Source organism: Cebus imitator, unplaced genomic scaffold (genome assembly GCF_001604975.1).
Source record: "Cebus imitator isolate Cc_AM_T3 unplaced genomic scaffold, Cebus_imitator-1.0 Scaffold735, whole genome shotgun sequence".
Classification (NCBI taxonomy): domain Eukaryota; kingdom Metazoa; phylum Chordata; class Mammalia; order Primates; family Cebidae; genus Cebus; species Cebus imitator.
Window position 1 is genome coordinate 369,266 of NW_016108050.1, and position 20,819 is coordinate 390,084.

Below are 20,819 nucleotides of genomic sequence, written 5' to 3' on the forward strand. Positions count from 1 at the left end.
TCAAAATTAACCAAACCAAAAGTAGTAAGAATTCAAAATAAACTGTCTCCCACAAAAAGGAAATATAAAACCCATTAAGAGTATTGCAACAGCTGGGCATGGTGGCTCATACCTGTAATCCCAGCAGTTTGGGAGGCTGAGGCAGGTGGATCACTTGAGGTCAGGAGTTCAAGACCAGCCTGGCCAACATGGTGAAACCCCATCTCTACTAAAAATAGAAGAATTAGCCGGGTGTGGCAGCCTCTAGGGAGGCTGAGACAGGTGAATTTCTTGAACCCAGTGGGTGGAAGTTGCAGTGAGCCAAGATTGCACCACTGCACTCCAGCCTGGGCAACAGAGCAAGACTTTGTCTCAAAAAAAAAAAAAAAAAAAAAAAAAAAAAAGAGTACTGCAACAGGCTGGGCACAGTGCCTCACGCCTGTAATCCCAGAACTTTGGAAGGCCAAGGCAGGTGAATCACCCAAGGTCAGGAGTTCAAGATCAGCCTGACCAACATGGTCAAACCCCGTCTCTACTAAACACAAAATTTAGCCGGGAGTGGTGGCATGTGCCCATAATCCCAGCTACTTGGAAGGCTGAGACAGAAGAATCACTTGAACCTGGCAGGCTGAGGATGCAGTGAGCCAAGATCACGCCATGGCACTCCAGCCTGGGCAACAAGAGTGAAACTCCATCTCAAAAAAAAAAAAAAGAGTATTGCAAAAAAAAGCATCTGATAAAATTCAACATCCCTTCATGATAAAAACTCTTAACAAACTAGACATAGAAGGAATACATTTCAATATAATAAAGTCTATATACAACAAACCCAGAGATAACATCATATTGAATAAGGAAAAGTTGAAATCTTTCTTCTAAAAGCTGGAATGAGGCAGGGATGCCCACTTTCACCACTCCTATTCACCACAGTACTGGAAATCCCAGCCAGAACAATCAGACAAGAGAAAGAAATGAAAGGCATCCAAACTGGACTAGAGAAAGTCAAATTGTCTCTTTGCTGATTATGTAACTGTAGGTTTAGAAAACTTTTAAATCAGGCCGGGCGCGGTGGCTCAAGCCTGTAATCCCAGCACTTTGGGAGGCCGAGGCGGGTGGATCACGAGGTCAAGAGATCGAGACCATCCTGGTCAACATGGTGAAACCCCGTCTCTACTAAAACTACAAAAAATTAGCTGGGCATGGTGGCGCGTGCCTGTAATCCCAGCTATTCAGGAGGCTGAGGCAGGAGAATTGCCTGAACCCAGGAGGCGGAGGTTGTGGTGCGCCGAGATCGTGCCATTGCACTCCAGCCTGGGTAACAAGAGCGAAACTCTCTCAAAAAAAAAAAAAAAAAAGAAAACTTTTAAATCAGTTGCATTTCTATACACCAATAATGATCTAGGCAGGAAATTAAGATGGCAATCCCATTTCAATAGCTACCCCAAAACAAACAAAAACCTAGGAATACAGTTAACTAATGAGGTGAAAAATCTCTACAAGGAAAACTATAAAACACTGATGAAAGAAAATAAATAGAAAAAAATCCTATGCTTGCGGGGAAAAAAATCAATATAATTAAAATGACCACATTGCCAAAGCAATCTACAGATTCAATGAAATCCCTATCAAAATACCAATGTCATTCTTCACAAAATTAGAAAAAAATCAATCCTAAAATTCATATGAGACCAAAAAAGGAAAAAGAAAAAAGTCCAAATAGTCAAACCAAACCTGAGCAAAAGGAACAAAGCTGCAGACATCACATTACCTGGCTTCAAGATATATTATAAGTCTATAGTAAACAAAACAGAATGGTATTAGTATAAAAATAGACACATAGATCAATGGAACAGAATAGAGAACCCAGAAATAAAGCCACATAATTATAGACAACTGATCTTTAACAAAGCTGACAAGAACTCACATTGGGGAAAGGACACCATCTTCAATAAATGATGCTGGGAAAATTGCATGGCCTCATGCAGAAGTGTGAAACTGGACCTCTATCTCTCACCATAAATAAAAATCAACTCAAAGTGGAGTGTAGACTTTAAGACCCAAAACTATAAAAATACTATAAGAAAATCTAGGGAAAACACTGCTGGACATTGGTGTAAACAAACAGTTTAACGATGAAGACTTCAAAAGCACAGGCAACAAAAAGAAAACTAAAATGGGACTTATGTAAACTAAAAAGCTTCTGCATAGCAGAAGAAATAATCAACAGAATAAAGAGAAAACCTGTTGAATGGGAGAAAATATCTGCAAAGTTTTCATCCAACAGGGGACTGACATCCAGAATATACAAGGAATTCAAACAACTCAAAAGGAAAATGACAAATAATCCCATTTAAAAAAAAGACATACAATGGCCAATGGGTACATGAAAAAATGTTCCACGTCGCTATCAGAAAAATACAAATCAAAACCACAGTGAGATATCATCTTACCCAGTCAGAATGGCTATTATTAAAAAGACAAAAAATAACAGATGTTGGCGAGGATGCAGAGAAAAGGGAACTCTCATGTACATTGTCTGTGGGAACATAAACTAGTACAACCACTAAGAAACACTGTATGGAGATTTCTCAAAGCTAAAAATAGAATTACCTTCAATCCAGCAATCCTACTGCTGGGTTATCTATACAAAGGAAAAGAAGTCAATGTATCAAAAGGACAGCTGCACTTGCACGTTTATTGCAGTACTATCACAATAGCAAAAATATGGACTCAGCCACCTAAATGTCCATCCATGGATGAATGGATAAAGCAGATGTGGTACATGTACACAATGGAATACTATTCAGCCTTAAAAAAAAAATGAAATCATATCATTTGCAGCAACGTGGATGGAACTGGAGGTCATTCTCTTAAGTGAAATAAGCCAGGCACAAAAAGACAAATATTGCATGTTTTCACTTACATGTGGGAGCTACAAAATTTGAACACATGGAGGTAGAGAGTGGAAAAACACATGACAGAGACTGGGAAGGGGGAGTAAGGGAGGTGGAGGCTGAAGAGAAGTGGGTTAAAAGGTAAAAAGATCCAGTGAGGTGGGAGGAATAAATTCAATGTTCGATAGCTAAGTAGGATGACTATACTTAATATAGTGTACTCATGTACCCTGACTTGATCACTACACATTATACACATGTAAAATTTTTTTTCATGTACTCCAAAATATACACAAATTTTTAAAAAGTATTGCAACAAGGTGAACTGTTTGCTAAACATCACTAAGTAGTTAACCAGAAAATAAAGGCTATCAGAAGAAATGATAGACAATTAGATAGGCCAAAGTTGTTCAGATTTTCCAAAAGGTAGACGATGGTTTCTGAACATTATTATGTCCAAATAGTTCTAGATGATGGGGTAAATCTAGTCTTCATTACACCCTTGCAACTAAGTTGGTGAACTAGGTAACAGTACCAGACTGATCAGAATTCAAATCTTGACTCTGCTTCTTGCTGGCTATGTGAACCTGGCAAGTTATTAAATCAATCCCTCTCCCCACTCTGTAAAACACAAAGATAGTACTGCCTACCTTGTAGCGTTGTTTTTTTGGGATTAAATGAGTTACATTTGTACTTAAGCAATAGTATCCAAGTGTATCAAGTACCAGTCTAGAGGTGGGTCACTGGCAGCATGCTTAAAGGTTATTTCTGACCTGTCTTATTCTATCCTTTACCAATAACTCAAATGTAGAAACAGAAGTCATGATTAAACCTACAGAATTAACAAAACTGGAAGAGACAGCTACTATGTTTCCTAACACGAAAGAATTAAGACTCCAGATTACCTCAACAAATAGCAGACATGCGCTGACCTAAAAAATGAATTGTAGAAGGATAAGATCTTGGTTTAGGTTCAATAAAACTGCTCTAAACCTAGAATGGAGCTAGGGAGATGATTTTAAAAGAACATGAGTTTTCATTGACTACAATCTCAGTATGAGCCAAGAAAGTGATTTACTGTAGGAAAAAAAAAGCTAATACAATTTTATCTGTTATGAATAATGGTAATGTCCATCTCAAGAGAATAATAGCTCAAGTACATTCTTCTCTGATCACTGTGTTCCACTCTCGGCACATTTTAGAAGAAAGGGTTTGGAATATGAAATATGCTAGGAATTTGGGAATGTTTGACTTGCAAATCAGAAAATCTGAGGAGCTATGTAACCTGTCTTCAAGTAAATGATTAGCTTGAGTAGCTATCACATGGAAAAAGAAGTGTGTTTAGTTCTATATTGCTTTAAACAGCAGAAATAGTAACTATGTGTCAAAGTTACATGGAACTCCAGGTAACAAGACCTAACACAGCTGTATGACCTTATGGACAAGCTTTAGTTTAATCTACCATCTATCACCAGAGTGTTCAGAGATTGATTCATTTTCAACAAAAATGTATCAAGTACGTAGGTCCCAGAAGGTACACAAAGTGCAGCTGATAATGAGTAAATAACTTGTATGTTCTCTGCTTTTCACTGAGATTGAAGTGGTAGAAGCAAATAATAACACACACTCAAAGTAACAAAAAGATAAATCTCTAAGGAGAGGAATACAGTTCTTCAAGTGTATATAACAAAGGATCCTGACTTATAATGTGGGGTGAGAATAGGCCTCCCTTGAGTAGCTGAGTGATGTCTGAGTAGGAGGTAAATGGCTGGGGAAAGAAGATTACAAAGAAAAGAAATGCCACATGCAAAGACCTTGTGGTAAGAGAAGGTACAGTTTCAAGGAATTGAAAGGCTTATTTACCATATAACCTGAGCGCAGAGAGTAAGAGTATAGAAAAGCAGGAGCAGAACAACAAAGAGCCTTGAAGGCCTCATTAAGGATTTGGTCTTCTCCCAAAAGTAAGGGGATGCTGTTGAGGAGGGGTTTAAGTACAAATGGACAAGGGAAGGAACAATCAATGTTGAGAATGAATTGGAGGTGGGCGGTATGCTCTAAGAAGACTACTTGGGAGGCCGGGCACCATGGCTCACACCTGTAATCTCAGCACTTTGGGAGGCTGAGGCTGGTGAATCATCTGAGGTCAGGAGTTCAAGATCAGCCTGGCCTACATGGTCAAAAATACTCTACTAAAAATACAAAAATTAGCTGGGCATGGTGGTGGACACCTGTAATCCCAGCTACTCAGGAGGCTGAGACAGAAGAATGGCTTGAACCTGGGAGGTGGAGGTTGCAGTGAGCTGAGATGGCACCATTGCACCCCAGCCTGGGTGACAAGAGCAAAACTCCGTCTCAAAAAATAAAGAAGACTACTTGGGAGCTTCCTGCAGTAGTCCAGACCAGAAACGATGGCAGTTTGGGAAAAGTAGGTAAAAATGAAGATGTGGAAAGCTAGACAGACTGGAGATTTTTAGGTTAAAATGACAGAACCCATGTGACCAGTCCAGCTAGTCCAGTGGTGATTTGGATCCAGTTTGAAGTGACCATTTCCCCAAGCCAGAGTCTTTGGCCCTAATAAATACTTTTATGGGGGGTAGGAGCAGAACTCCGACAACGTTTACCGGAAGGTAGGGCAGAGGACATGCTAAAAGAAGAGATACAAAGGGTGACCCACCCTCTCCCTCCCCCAGATTCCCAGCCTATATAACTGGATGGATGATGGTATCATTTAGTGAGCTATTCCTGTCTCACTGGATAGGTGCAGATGGTCCCTGACTTATCAATGGTTTGACTTAACATTTTTCAACTTTACAATAGGACGAAGGTGATAGGTATTCAGCAGAAACTGTACTTTGAGGACCTACACAACCATTCTGTTTTTCACTATCAGCACAGCAATAAATGACATGAGGTATCCAACATTTTATAATATAGATTTATGTAAGATGGTTTTGCCCAACTGTAGGCTAATGTAAGTGTTCTGGGCATGTGTAAAGAAGATAGGATAGGCTAAGCTACGGTATTAGGTAAATCAGGTGTATTAAATGCATTTTCACCTTCTGATACTTTCAGCTTACAGTGGGCTTACTGAAAGGTAGCTCCATCGTTAAGTCGAGGAGCATCTGCACAAGTTAGGTGGGCTAAGATCCTGAGTTCAGAGTTGGACAAGCTGAGTTTCAGGGGCCTTGATTTTATTTTGTTATTTATTATTATTATTATTATTATTATTATTATTTTGAGACAGAGTCTCGCTCTGTCGCCCAGGCTGGAGTGCAGTGGCGACATCTTGGCTCACCGCAACCTCCACCTCCCTGTTCAAGAAATTCCCCTGCCTCAGCCTCCCTAGTGGCTGGGATTACGGGCACATGCCATCACACCCAGCTAATTTTTTTGTATTTTTAGTAGAGATGGGGTTTCACCATGTTGGCCAGACTAGTCTTGGACTCCTGACCTCAGGTGATCCACCCACCTCGGCCTCTAAAGTGCTGGGATTACAGGCGTGAGCCACTGCACCCAGCCCAGGGGCCTGGATTTTAAAGAGTCAGTTGGACGTATTAACCTGGAACTTAAAGGGCATATCTGGACTGGGGGTAAAATATTGAGAATCACTAGCATATAGACAGTTGTAGCTATGGGCTTAGAAGAAATTGAGCAGAAAATTGAGAGTGAGAACATGGCCTTTGAGGAAATACCAGCAACGGATAACAAAGTAGAGGAGGGTGAGTCTGCAAAAGAGAGGTCAGAGTCAAACCAGGAGTGAGGCATCCCAGAAGACATGGGAAGAGTGCTTTCCGTCAAGGAGGCCATGGTCAGCAACGTCAAACGCTGCGGAGACATCAAATAAGACAAGAATTGAAAAGTATCAAGTTGAGGGATAGGCTTCAGTGGGATGATGGGGCAGAAATCAGGCTGCAGTAGGTTGAGGGGTGAGTAGGTGGTAAACAAATGGAAGACAATGAATATAGACAACTCTATCAAATTTTCTGCTCTAAAGTGGGAAGGGAAAAGGTGACAGCTGTGGGGGTGGGGGAAGGGTTTGTTTTAAGATAGAGAAGCTTGATTATGTTAAGAAGGAGCAGGTGAATATACAGATAGACTCTGAAGTATTGGAAGGACTAGCCTTAAAAGGAGAGGCTATGGGGGAAAGGAAGCAAAAGATGCCAAGCTAAATGACCTTTAAGGTCCCTTCTGACTCTAGTATCTCATGACCTACAAGTTCTTTAGATAGGGCATTTGCATATATGCATAAATCTACGCAAACTTATTCAAATATTCTGGCATAAACGGATCAGTCAAGCACATCTTTCGCCCCCCAGTGACGCAGTTAATGTCCTCAGGTTTATGACCAGTGTAATTTCTGGGCAGGACTCATGCCTTGACAGCTTTTTAGCTCAAGGCAGACTGCAATACAGCACTGAACCAGCTCTATCCCTCCTCGCCAAACCGATCCTACCCAGGGATCCTAAAGGCTAAAGGAGGAAGTAAATGTAAAACCCTGAAACTACAGCATATCCTGCTGCATTCGAACCGACTGTCATTCATAAAAACAAAACGTGACACCCCAAATCCATCCTCGCGCCAAGCTAAAGCCAATTCCTGCCTGACCCGACAGGTGACAGGCCCGCCAATGGCCGGGCTTTAACATTAAAAGTCATTGGCACCCCCTTCCTCTTTCCCAACAACCTTGTATTTGTGAAGAGCCAAACACCGGTTCCTGATGATCTTTCCCACACCCGTCGCCCCGAATGCAGCAGACGTGTTCCCTGCAGTCACTCCGGCGCCCCCTAAAAAGCCCTCGCAAGGGGGTGCGGAAGACCCCGAGAGCCCGTCAGAAGGGGCTTCGGCGACCGCGACCCTGGGGCTCTGTGGAGGACGAGGGAAACAAGCCCCAAGGGATGGGAAACCAGGATGAAGAGAGGCGCAGCAGACGCGGGTAACGAGGGGGTCATCTCCCCTCGAGGGGGGTGGAGTTGCTGAGGAGGGCTAATCCCCTGCTACCGCTCCCCTGCTCCCCTCAAGCCCTCCTCCGGCCTCGCGCCCCACTGCTAGGATTCACACCCCCTTCCCTGGGGCCGCCCGGACCCCGGAGTGCCCGCGAGCCCGGCGCCCCTGCCTGGAGCTTGGGTTCCCTGACCGGCACTCACCCGGCCCGCCATCTTCGCCAACACGTCCGGCTTGGCGGCTGCAGCCCAGCGCTCAGCAGAGCCCGCCCCCGCCGCGCGCGCGTCCCCGCCGCCCGCCCTCGCGCAGGCGCGCACGTCCCCGGCCGCGTCCCCGACGTCCTCGCTCCACAGGGCGCGCGCGGGGCGGGCAGAGCGGCTGCGCCATTTTGGCTGGAGCTTCCTGCTTCCTGTCCGCTGCAGGGACAGTTTTCGGCGGATGACTTTGTTTTCAGTGTGGACGTCCGCCCGCCGCGCGGTTGAGGGCCGCTCCCCTGAGTCTCATCCCTCCTGGCCGTTCGCGCCGGAATTTGTCGCAAGGGCTTTGATGCTTCGGTTCACCTATCCCTCTGCCAGCTGCTGTTAGCCCCCGAATGACCATTTTGCTCTGTGCTTCCAGACTCACTTAAACGTGGTCTGGCCGGTGAGAGCGCCCGGCGCGGTCCCTGGCTTCCCTCAAAAAAGATCAGCTCCGTGGAGTTGGTTCTGGATTCAAATTCTCCATGAATTCAGACTTTTCTTTGTAGGTGTACTTGTTTTCAGCCTGGGATTGTCAACGTTGGCAGTTCTATGTGTAACCTGGAAAACTCAATATATTCACTTCAGAAAGTGAATTGTGATTATTTTTATACATTTTTTTTTATTATTAAGTATTTGCCTTTATAAGTAAAAGTCAACGAGTATCTTCCACAACTTTTTCCCCAGCATTGTTTCGTTTTAGAAAATATATATGGTAGAATTTGAATAAAATATGCCCTAAATTCAGCTTTGCTGAACCTCGATGTTGCCACCATACCATTTCTCCACTGGAATCTCAGAGTATCTGACTTCGAGCACCCTGAGAGGAGAAAGATTCTGCCAAATGGATTCCCTAGTGCCTTTATTCACCCCATTATCATTTCTCGCTTCATATTTGCACAAGACAATAGAGAATGATAGGATTTGTTAGCTTTCGTTTCTCACAGTTAAATAGAATAAATCCGATTTTCCCCCCAACATGAGGAAAGAAGGGAAATAACTAGAGGAGCTGACCATGCGTAGTGATTTAAATTTGAGAACTATTAAAATCAGAGAATGACCTGAAGATGAACTAGGTACAGAAGAAAAGTTCACGCCAATTTCATGAAGTCTCACACTGAACTTGAGGACCAGGGTGCTTCATTGATCAAATCAGATGTTAGCTAAATCATGGGTGGATCAGAGAGGTTATCAGGAAAATAGGAAACTAGTGAGTTCTGATCTACTAACTTGCAGAAGCTATAAAAACAAGTGTTAGAATGGCTTGGGGAATCCAAAGGGTTAGATTATTTTCTTTGTCCCTGCCTGCCCTCACCGGTATAGCTTCATCTCTCTGAGCCCAGTTTCCTTATTTGTTTTTGTTTGTTTTTGAGAAGGAGTCGTGCTCTGTCACCCAGGCTGGAGTGCAGCGGCGTGATCTCTGTTCACTGCAACCTCTGCCTCCTAGGTTCCAGCGATTCTCCTGCCTCAGCCTCCCGAGTGGCCGGTATTACAGGCACCTGCCACCAGGCCCAGCTAAATTTAGTATTTCTAGTAGAGACAGGGTTTTGCCGTGTTGTCCAGGTTGGTCTCAAACTCCTGACCTCAGATGATCCACTACCTCGGCCTCCCAAAGTTCTGGGATTACAGAGGTGAGCCACCACGCCCTGCCTAGTTTCCTTATTTGTATAATAAGAGGTATAATTAAATAAGCATAATGGTTGTATCTTTTTTTTTCTTTTTGACACTTTGAATTTGAACCTAAAAGTCAAAGAGATTTTGTCCAAATAATTACCAGATCCAGAATATGACATTGGTTCTCAGTCCAATGATCTGACATTATTTTCAAGGTTGGAAAATAATGCAAACGTGTTTCTCCATGTGGCTGGTTAGTTTGTCATGTTTTACTAGTTAAGCTAGATTGCAAGTACAAATGTCTTCATTTCTCCAACAATGAGAATATTTATCGTCTTGGAAGGATATGCCTGCTGCAGAGTTTCTAGTGTATCATCTTACATGTGTATCTGCCCATGATAAGAAGCCTTCTGTGCCTTCTCACAAGCAGTAAAAAGTAAATAAAATCATTTGCACAGCGCTGCAGGGCCTGCTAAAGAAATTGCAGGCAAACATAGCTCTTGTCCTTAAGGTCCTTAGCATCCAGCAGGAGGGGAAAGATCCTAAGACGTTGCTCCAGATACTACACGTCTCTGCATCCTGTTTGTGCCTTGCTCTGACATTCAAGGTCATCTTAGAAACAGAGGGGTGCTGATTCTGCATCACGCTCTGAGTAATCGTTGCAGTGATAGTTGATAAGCAACAAATGTTTTTGCTGCCCCGATTTCACTCTGCCCTTTTCTGGTAACAGCTCCTCCAGTTCACGCAGCCTCGAAAGGACTGTCAGACCAGGTACGGTACCTCACCCTGGCCCAGGAGTAAGCAAGAACCCAAGTTCAATCAATCAGATGCTCTCTCTCCTAAGTAATTGCAATCTTGAATACCTTGATAAATAAAGACAGAAATAGCCAGAGCTCACTTACTGCAATGATGACACCCTGAAGAGACCATTTGCTAGTTTTCTAGATCCCTGGAGTTTACCTGCTTTCTGTTATCTGCAAAATCTGATTGTCCCCCTTTGTCTTGATTTCCGTGAGTCATTTTCTCTTCCTAAGAAAAACCTCCCTCAGTTCTTCATCGATCCCTGAAATCCTTTTAACATGCTTTCCTTTTACAGTGAGAAAATTAGAAAGATGGCTAACAGAATGATTTAAATTTATCCTAGAGTGTAAGTGACTAACAGCATTTTCTAAGGACTGAAGGACTTTGAGTCGGGGGGTAGGAGGTGAGACTAGGGAATGGGGCATAGGGGCAGTGGCAGGGTTTGACCAAGGTCAGTTCTTGCTGAGCACAGCCCTTTGTGATCCAGTGTGTTGGTTAATTTTGTGTCAATTTGGCTGGGCTATGTTGTTCAGATACTTGATCAAATATTATTCTGGATGTTTCTGTGAGGGTGTTTTTGGATGAGTTTTACGTTTAAAGCTGTAGACTTTGAGTAAATAAGATTGCCCTCCATAATGTAGGTGGGTCTCATCCAATCATTTGAAAGCCTGAATAGACAAAAGGCCAAACTCATCCAGAACAAGAAGGAATTCCCTAACAGGTTACCTGTGGACTAGAACTGTAACTCTTCCCTGGGCTTCCAGCATGCCAGCTTCTCTCATCAGATTTTAGGCTCTCCAAGTCTCCACAATTGGATGAGTCAATTCCTTAAACTAAATTTCTTCCTATATGTATACACGTTCTGTTAATTCTGTTTCTCTGAAGAACCCTGATGGATATAGTCAGTTTCCTATGAGTTACAGGGAACTGATTCCTGGCTTTTGCAAAGTGATCCTTAGTATCACCTGTTGCTCCCTGATAGGTAACCAACATCTGTAGGTGGAGACCTGATTCAAAGACTTAAAAACAGTGCACAGATAGAATTTTATGTTCAAATTATGCCCCATTAATCATCACTTAACATGTGCTCCTTTGGAATGGGGCTGAATAACATTTTGGTTATATAGACATTTGTTTTTAACGGTTGGGGTAACAGAATTAAACTGGGAGAAAAATAATTATCTTCTGTGATTTGTGGAGTGAGGACAATATGGAACACAGAAGTGGGCAAATTCACCATAATCCACTTTATTTAACAAAGCAATCTATTTTGTGATTTCATATTAACCAAAGGAAAACTACCTTTAGTCTGTGGAAACTGTAGGGTTAAACGAGTGGCACTGGGGACAGAGTTTTTAGCCGCTGCAGGGCTGTTTCAAACGTCTTCCAATGGGATTGTATGCAAGTGTTTCAGGGAACAGATCTGTTCAGTGAATTCACCACTGCATTGTAATTGTCAGAAGGCATCCTGCAATGCGTATGTGTGTGAGAGAGAGAGAGCAAGAGGAGAGAGACAGAGAGATGAGGACCTGCACTTCCCGTCTTGCAGATGTCACTGTGAAGCATGCAGAGGTGATCTTCAGAGCCCCTTTCATACCCTTCCTGCTGCACCCCATCCTCTCTTTCCCAAGTTCTTTCACTATTGGTAACCTAATGTATCACTCTCCCCAAGAGTGTTGGCAATTTAGGAGAATACTGACAGGTGGGCAGTGCCTAACCTAAGGAAACAAACCTCAAAAGTCCACACTTCAGAGACTGTGACACTGTGCAGGGAGCCATCTGTGGATAGAAAGCCTTCTGTTGCCCCTCCATCATAACTCACAGGTCAGCCACACGTGCTGTGCAAGGCCAGGCTTTCTGGGAGCTCTGTGAACACTTAATTTCGCAGCCCCATCACAGCCAGTTTTAGGATGATGGAGTTGCCATCTGTCTGTTTTCTGTCAGAGAAACCTGTTTCCTAAAATGATGGATAAAGCTAGAGAACAGAGCAAAACGGAGAAAGGATAAGGAATTTTAAAGTGAAAAGGAAGACCAGCTGATGCAATGCAGTATTCTAGGTGCAGTCAGTTGTGGGATGGGGTGGAGGTGTTTTAAATGAACATGTTTTTTCTCTTTGCAGGATCAAGGACAAACACCTATAATCACAAAATCAATTCATTCTGGAAAGCCTGAGTGGGCAGGAGAGATGATAGAATCCTCCGTGGAAAGGGAGGACTGTTGCTATGGAAACCAGATGATCCTTCAGGGGAGGCCCCAATGCACTTGCCAGGCTGCCTAACTCTGTGTATTAACATCACGGGGCCAGAAGGCCCGAATCTCTTTGAAAGGGATTTTCAGATATTGGTCTGATGAGCCTTTATGCATCTTGAGAAAAGAAAATCATTGTCTCCTGGGAGGGGCTGGGTTGCCTAGAGCCTTAAAACACTAGAGGCCCACACACCACAGCTGATTGGGGTAACCATATTGGCTATTCAAGACATTTCACAGGAGAGCATCCAAGAAGGTGTGTCTTAAGGATTCTCTTTTTTTCTTTTTTTTGAGATGGAATGTTGCTCTGTTGCCCAGGCTGTAGTGCAGTGGTGCAACCTTGACTCACTGTAATCTCCACCTCCCAGGTTCAAGCCATGCTCCTGCCTCAGCCTCCCAAGTAGCTGGGATTACAGGCACGTGCCACCACGCCTGGCTAATTTTTTTGTGTTTTTTATTTATTTATTTTTATTTTTTGGTAGAGACAGTGTTTCACCATGATGGCCAGTCTGGTCTCGAAATTCTGACCTCAAGAGATCCGTCGACTTTGGCCACCCACCTTGGCTTCCTTGTAATAAGCGTGAGCCACTGCACCTGGCCAAGGATTCTCTTAAGGGTAGGTTTATTGGAGGGCTGTTTCTGGGGTAAGGAACACAGTTTCCAAGAGAGGAAGAAGACATCCCTTGAGCAGAGATTTGATTAGAAGAATAAGTTTAGTGGCCTTTGGGGGAAGGTGGTCTGGGTATTCCGTGTGACATTTAAACTCTAACTACCATATCAATACAACTATTACTACAACTAACCCTAATTACTCTATTAACTAATTTTAAAGTCTAAGCCAGAGATAAGGAGCTTTCTCCAAATAGGTTTCTCAAAGTGAAATTCTCTGTTTTTTCTAAGAGCACTTTGTGCTTTCAATGCTTTACAAATAACATTGTATTGACAATAAGTGTTTTCTATTAGGGAAAAAAAAAACCCTATTAAATCAATATCATCATAAGCAATTCCTGTTTATTGAGTCATTGCGGTTTGAGATTTATAAACTTCCCTGGAGCAGCCATTGTGATTTCAATTAAACCACCCTCCTAATTGTCAGAGTTTTAATTTTTAAAAAATAAGTCAAGTTTTCCATTTTAAAATCAGTACACCATTTTACCTCAATCACTTAAAAAAAATCACAATTCTACCTCCTGAATGTATTCACTAGTAAGTTAGACCTACTTCTCACCTTTTCCCTATACATTCCTCATGCATATTATTATCCAATTCTCCCTCTTTCTCTCTATATATATGAATTTTGTTTGTTTTTTGAGACAGGGTCTTGCTTTGTCTCCTAGGCTGGAGTGCAGTGGTGCTATCCTGCTCACTGCAACCTCTGCCTCCCAGGCTCAAGCAATCCTCTCATCTCAGTCCCTGAGCAGCTGGGACTACAGGTGCACACCACCATGCCCAGCTAATTTTTGTATTTTGCATTTTTTTGTAGAGATGCGGATCTTGCTATGTTGACCAGGCTAGTCTTAAGCTCCTGGGCTCTAGCAATCTATCCACCTCAGCCTCCCAAAGTGCTAGGATTACAAATGTGAGCCACTGCACCCAGCCATATGTATTATATGTATATAAAAAACACATATGTATATGTGTATATATTTATATGGTTATAATTATTTCACAATTGAATGCATTGTGGGCAGGAACTTTGTTTATTCACAGGCTGTGAAAGGAAAATAAAAACTTGGGACCCCCAATTCATTCTGCCAAAAGAAAAAAAAAATTAAGCTGAAAGCTCAGTCATGTAAGAATTTGCCTTTCCTTTCATTTCTAAGTGGGACTGGCTGCAACTAACTATGCAGCTAACTACTCTATGCCCACCTTATTTTTTTATTATTATGATTTTTTAGATGGAGTCTCACTCTGTCGCCCAGGCTTGAGGGCAGTGTCGAAATCTTGGCTCACTGCAACCCCCGCCTCCTGGCTCAAGCAATTCTCCTGCCTCAGCCTCCCAAGTAGCTGGGACTACAGGCTTGTGCCACCACGCCTGGCTAATTTTTGCATTTTTAGTATAGACCAACTTTCACCACATTGGTCAGGCTGGTCTTGAACTCCTAACCTCATTATCCACCCTCCTTGGCCTCCCAAAATGCTGGGATTACAGGTGTGAGCCACCGCGACCAGCCCCACCTTATCTTATAGTAAGCGCAGGAGTAATACGTAATTGACTCTTATTTGCTCCTTTTTTCTTGCAACAAGTGAATTCAGTAATGTGATCACACACTCCTTCTTTCCCTTCCAGCCTGCTTTTCCTTTTTAAATATTAAATCTTTCTGGCTGAGCGCGGTGGCTCACACCTGTAATCCCAGCACTTTGGGAGGCCAAGGTGGGTGGATCACCCGAGGTCAGGAGTTCGAAGACCAATGTGGCCAACGTGGTGAAACCCCATCTCTACTAAAACTACAAAAATTAGTCAGGACTGGTGGTGTGGGCCTGTAATCCCAGCTGCTTGGGAGGCTGAGGCATGAGAATCGCTTGAACCCAGGAGGCAGAGGTTGCAGTGAGCCAAGATCACACCACTGTATTCCAGCCTAGGCTATACAGCGAGACTCCATCTCAAAAAGAGAGACGGTGCGGGGAAGGGGAAGAGAGAGAGAGCACACACTAAAGAGCTGGCCAGACAAGGTGGTTCAAGGTGTAATCCCAGCACTTTGGGAGGCTGAGGTGGGAAGATTGCTTGAGCCCAGGAGTTCAAGATCAGACTGGGCAACGTGGTGAAACCCTGTTTACAAAAAATACAAAAATTAGCCAGGCGAGGTGGTGCATGCCTGTAGTACCAGCTGTTGGGGAGGCTGAAGTGGGAGGATTGCTTGAGCTGGGAAAGGAGAGATTGCAGTGAGCCAAAATCACACCACTACACTCCATCTGGGTTAACGGCAAGACCCTATCTCAAATAAAAATAAAAATAAACCAAAATGATAATAGTTATTGTATTTGGATGGTAGGATGATGGGTGATTATTTGTTTTTCCTCCTTTTCCTCCCCCCACTCCCTTTTTTTTCCTCTCTCTCTCTCTCTCTCTCTGGTGACGAGAGTCTTTTTTCCCATGTACTTTAACAAATGACTATGCATAATTTTTTATTTTTTGAGATGGATTTTCATTCTTGTTGCCCAGGCTAGAGTGCAACATCTGCCTCCCAGGTTCAAGCAATTCTCCTGCCTCAGCCTCCCAAGTAGCTGGGATTACAGGCATGCACCATCACACCTGGCTAATTTTGTATTTTTTAGTAGAGACGAGGTTTCACAATATTGGCCAGGCTGGTCTCAAACTCCCGACTTCAGGTGATCCACCTGCCTCAGCCTCTCAAAGTGCTGAGATTACAGGCGTGAACCACCCCACCCGGCTGACTATATATAATTTTTATAGTCAGAAAAAGCATACTTTAATTTTTAAGGAGTCTTATGTATTTATATTAACCCTAATACATACAAGCACTGTAATTAGAAGAGTAAGTACAGTACTGGAATTGTAGTGCTCTTGTTTGCCCAGTGCACAGTGAGTCAGCATACAGAGACACCCAGTTGCAGCAGAGAAAGAGTTTAATAATCATAGGGCATCTGAATGAGGAGATGGGAAGAAACCTCAAATCCACCCCGCTGAGAGGTTTGGGGGATAGAGTTTCAAGTCCTCTGGACAGGGGCTGCAGTGTGGGGATCGATGACTGGTCAAGAAGTGAAGGTGAAGTAATGAGACAGGGAGACAAGAATCTCATTCTTGTGCTGAGTGCCTCTCTTTGCGGGGGACGTCAGAATTCAGGATCTGAAAAACAAGCAATGCTTGAGGAAAAAGATCTTACGAGTCTCGAGTCAGTAATTCTTACTCATGGTAGGAACCATGGGGAAAGAGGTAGCAGGTGGCCTAGCATGCTGGGTGATGTTCGGTGAGTTAGCAGCTGCAGGGAATTGGGTCAAAGTACCCTTGTGCACCCTGGATACTAGCTAACTATATAATGCTGCCTAAAGCCTGGCTTGTAACTCTCCTTAACCCTGTGAGGGCAGTTTTCGTTTTGTATTTGCTTAAAAAGATGAAGGTGGCTGGGCATGGTGGCTCATGCTTGTAATCTCAGCACTTTGGGAGACCAAGGTGGGTGGATCACTTGAGGTAAGGAGTTCAAGACCACTCTGGCCAACATGGCAAAATTCTGCCTCTTCTAAAAACACAAAAATTAGCTGGGCACAGTGGCACGTGCCTGCATAATCCCAGCTACTCGGAAGGCTGAGGCAGGAGAATCGCTTGAACCCGGGAGGTGGAGGTTTCAGTAAACCGAGATCATGCTCCTGCACTCCATTCTGGGCGACAGAGCAAGACCCTGTCTAAAAGAAAAAAAAAGGTTAAGTTGTGGGACAGACACAAGCTACTTAATATTTTTCCATAAAACATCAGGGATAAGTTTCTAATTCACTGTGCATTATGGTCCTGCAGGTTAAGTTCTTTTTCTTGTTTATTTATTTATTTGGTCAATTCTAGCATCATCTAACTTTTTTTTTTTTGAAACAGGATTTCGCCCCGTTGCCCAGGCTGGAGTGCAGTGGCCCTATCACGGCTCTCTGCAGCCTCGACTTCCCGGGCTCAAGTGATCCTCCCGCCTCAGGCTCTCGAGTAGCTGGGACTACAGCCGCGCGCCACCATGCCCGGCTAATTTTAAAAGTTTTTTTGTAGAGATGGGGTTTTGCTATTTTGCTCAGGCTGGTCTTGAACTCCTAGCTCAAAGCCTTGGCCTTCCAGGCAGGCGTGGGCCACCGCGCCCGGCAGGGTAAAGTTCTTGACATAGTTTCTGGCACATAGTATATGTTTAATAGATGTTAGTTATTCTGATGATTTCAGTTATGTACCATTTACAGGCGTTTGTAACCTTTTTGGCTAACAATGTGGGCATTTAGGGAACTGATTATAGAAAGCATTTCTCAGAAACGAAGACTATGGTTCTGCGACGACTTAACAAGGTGCGGGTGGCCAGTATTTTCCCCAACTGTTGAAAATCTGTTTAGAGGCGGGAGGGCAATCTAGCCTCAGGAGGAATAGGGAATCTTCCTTATGCCTAATTTCGGTGTTAGTGTCTGGGTATTTCCTGCGCGGAATACCGCCCCAAACTGGTATCTATCTACATTTAACTCAACCGCGGTAAATTTCCTTTCAAGGCACTAAGAATTTGGCCCCGCCCACACGTCTGCTCCCAGTTGGTGTGAACGCTCTGGGGTTAGCGCGACCCTTGGCGATTTTCCCATGGAATTGGCCGTGCAAATCGATAATCCTTTTGCTTTTCCGATTGGTCGCAAGTGGCATCGGGGGTGGGGCACGTGGGCGTGTCCCGCCGGGACATGGTAAGCTGTCATTGGAAGATGAATGTCGTATTGTCTAGTGGCGTAGCCTCCGGCTCTCTCTCCCTCCCAGGCCCTTACTGTTCTTTGCATTGGCGAGACTTGTCACCACTCACAAAACTTCTAGCTCACTGGTGCAAAAGCTCCAGGAGGCGGTGGGTGATTGGTTAGTTGCTGTTCCAGTCCCTACGCCAGTCGTGGTTTAGCTGAGCTGAGCCGAAATGCTAAAGGCAGAGGAGTCAGCGGTGGTGTGGGTAGTGGTGCCTAGAGTGGCAACATGTGAGTCTTGGGCTACAGGGACGGGGCGGCAGCACTCAAGATCTGGCTGGATCTCCACTTCGTCTGCGGGCGGGAAACTGGAGGGCGGCGGTGGCCCGCAGAAAGGGGTTGGACTCTGCTGTTCCTTCTTCTCCCTCTCTAGGGCCGGAGCAGCGAGGAACCGAAGGAGGAGGCTTCATGGGTTCCACGCAGGACCCTCTGCCCTTCCGAGGGCCCACAAGTTGAAAGCGAGCGGCATAGCGGCCCAGGCAAAAAGGGCACTCGGCGTCCTTCCCCGGGAGCCGGGCGTGCCTGCCCGCCGCACACGCTCACCTGGGCCACCGCGCTCGTTCGTGCCCTTGACGTCTTGCGGACGTTTCTCCTTAATGGACTTTTGGCGCTTGGGGCTGGGAGAGTGAACGTGCCAAGAATGGCCCTGTAGTTGGAGGCATCTCACTCCAGAGGGTCTCCAGCGGCGCAGGGGTGTCAGAGCCGCGGGCACCTGGGGCACATTAATAGCATGAAGAGGAAAGAGAAAGGAGAAAGTGGTCAAGGAGGTGTGTCTGTGCGGTTGGCTGGGGGAGTCGGGACTATCTGCCTTAAGGGGCATTTGAGCGGGAAGTCCCTTCCCTCCCCCAGCATGTTCCTGAGTTTGTGTCCTTTGTAGGGACATGGATGAACCTGGAAACCATCATTCTCAGCAAACTGACAGAAGAGCAGAAGATCAAACACCGCATGTTCTCACTCATAGGCGGGTGTTGAACAATGAGAACACATGGACACAGGGAGGGGAGCACTACACACTGGGGTCAGTTGGGGGGAAATAGGGGAGGGACGGTGGGGGGTGGGCAGCTGGGGAGAGAGAGCAAGGGGAGAGATGCCAGATGTAGGTGATGGGGAGTAAGGCAGCAAATCACACTACCACATGTGTACCTATGCAACAATCTTGCATGTTCTTCACATGTACCCCAAAACCTAAAATGCAATAAAATAAATAAATGGGGGAAAAAAAAGTCTCCTCATCTGTGAGATTTGCTCTTTTTCAGAAACAAAGAAAAGGAATCTCTAGTTTTGTCACCCAGCAAGATTTTGAGTGCTGCAGTGCACTGGATTTGTATAGACCTATAATGGACTTTTTGTGAATGATTAAAACATGTATCATTCTTTGGTCCCTTATACCGCGTTTGTGAACAGGATAAATTCTGTTTGTTTGCTTTCTCTTGTCCTAGAAAGGAATGCGTGTGCTTGGGTGTAATCTATGATATTAAGCTACTGCTGGCCACTGTTGAATTTCGGCGGTGAGGCCTGTGGAATTTGGTTAGCTCCCCTCTGAGATCGCTAGAGTCCGAATGAATGGGAGACTGGCTGTCCTCGTTGCGTTTTTCCCCTCCATGCCCAGTACTAAATCTTTCTTTCTTTAGCAATTTAAAAGGCAAATAAATCAGTCTCTGGATGTATGTCTTTTTCTTTTTGAAGTTTTTTTTTTGTATTATTATTTTTAAAAATAGAGGCAGGGGGCTAGGCGAGGTGGTTAATGCTTGTAATTACAGCACTTTGGGAGGCCGAGGGTGGCGGATCACCTGAGGTCGGGAGTTTGAGGCCAGCCTGACCAACATGGAGAAACCTTGTCTTTACTAAAAATACAAAATTAGCTTGGGCCCAAGCAGTCCTCCCGCCATGGTGTCCTAAAGTGCTCAGATTATAGGCTTGAGCTACCATGTCTGGCCAGATTATGTATCCTTTTCTAGTGGCTGCCAGCATCTCTTGCACATTCTTAGGTTCACAGGAGAGACATATGAACACATGTAGGCTAAGCAAATTTAACCCTGTTTGGCCAAAAAGAAGAAGATAATGGGCAAAACAGGGAGGGTAGTTCTACCCCGCCCCCCCATGCAGTTAGTGTCCCAGCAGAAGGCTGAGGTGGAGCTGGGAATCTGCTGGTGCCTCCTCTGTCAGCCTGTGTTCCAGCTGGCCTGCCTTAGTGGCAGCATCTCATCTCTCTGCACCAAGAGCGCTCCCAGTGCTTAGAGATGGAGTGTGATTTCTTTTCCTCATTCTGGCTCAAGCCAACTACTCGAGATGGTGTCCAACTACAGAAATAGACAAGCTGGCTGCATTGCTGTTACTGTGAACCAGCACTGTGCTTTGTGGGCCATTTAAGAGATTTGTAAAGCGAGTTTTGACAGAACTTAATCTTTGCCTTGTGAACTGCTTCTAGATCCAAATTTCTGATTGAGGATACACGCCACAGGGTGGCATGTGAACATTGCTGGAGTATAGTGGTGCGATTTTGGCTCACTACAACCTCTGCCTCCTGGGTTCAAGCGATTCTCATTCTTCAGCTGGAATTACAGACGTTCGCCACCATGCAAGGCTAATTTTCGTATTTTTAGTAGAGATGGTTTCACCATGTTGGCCATGCTGGTCTGGCATTTCTCACCTTAGGTGATCCACCCACCTCGGCCTTCCAAAGTGCTGGTAC

The 20,819-nt window shown here is 44.5% G+C and overlaps 2 protein-coding genes across 2 annotated transcripts in view; one reads left to right on the forward strand and one right to left on the reverse strand.

Annotated features, from left to right (window-relative positions):
- Nucleotides 1-8,124, reverse strand: part of NSF (N-ethylmaleimide sensitive factor, vesicle fusing ATPase) — a 161,809-nt gene extending 153,685 nt beyond the window's left edge. Inside the window, 1 exon segment of the mRNA XM_017519298.1 lies at nt 8,018-8,124. Within this exon segment, the coding sequence (XP_017374787.1) occupies nt 8,018-8,029 (12 nt within the window). The 5' untranslated portion in view covers nt 8,030-8,124.
- A 10,691-nt stretch (nt 8,125-18,815) lies between these two features.
- Nucleotides 18,816-20,819, forward strand: part of LOC108296726 (ADP-ribosylation factor 2-like) — a 21,358-nt gene continuing 19,354 nt past the window's right edge. Inside the window, exon 1 of the mRNA XM_017519301.2 lies at nt 18,816-18,894. Within this exon, the coding sequence (XP_017374790.1) occupies nt 18,858-18,894 (37 nt within the window). The 5' untranslated portion in view covers nt 18,816-18,857. The remainder of the gene's footprint in view (nt 18,895-20,819) is intronic.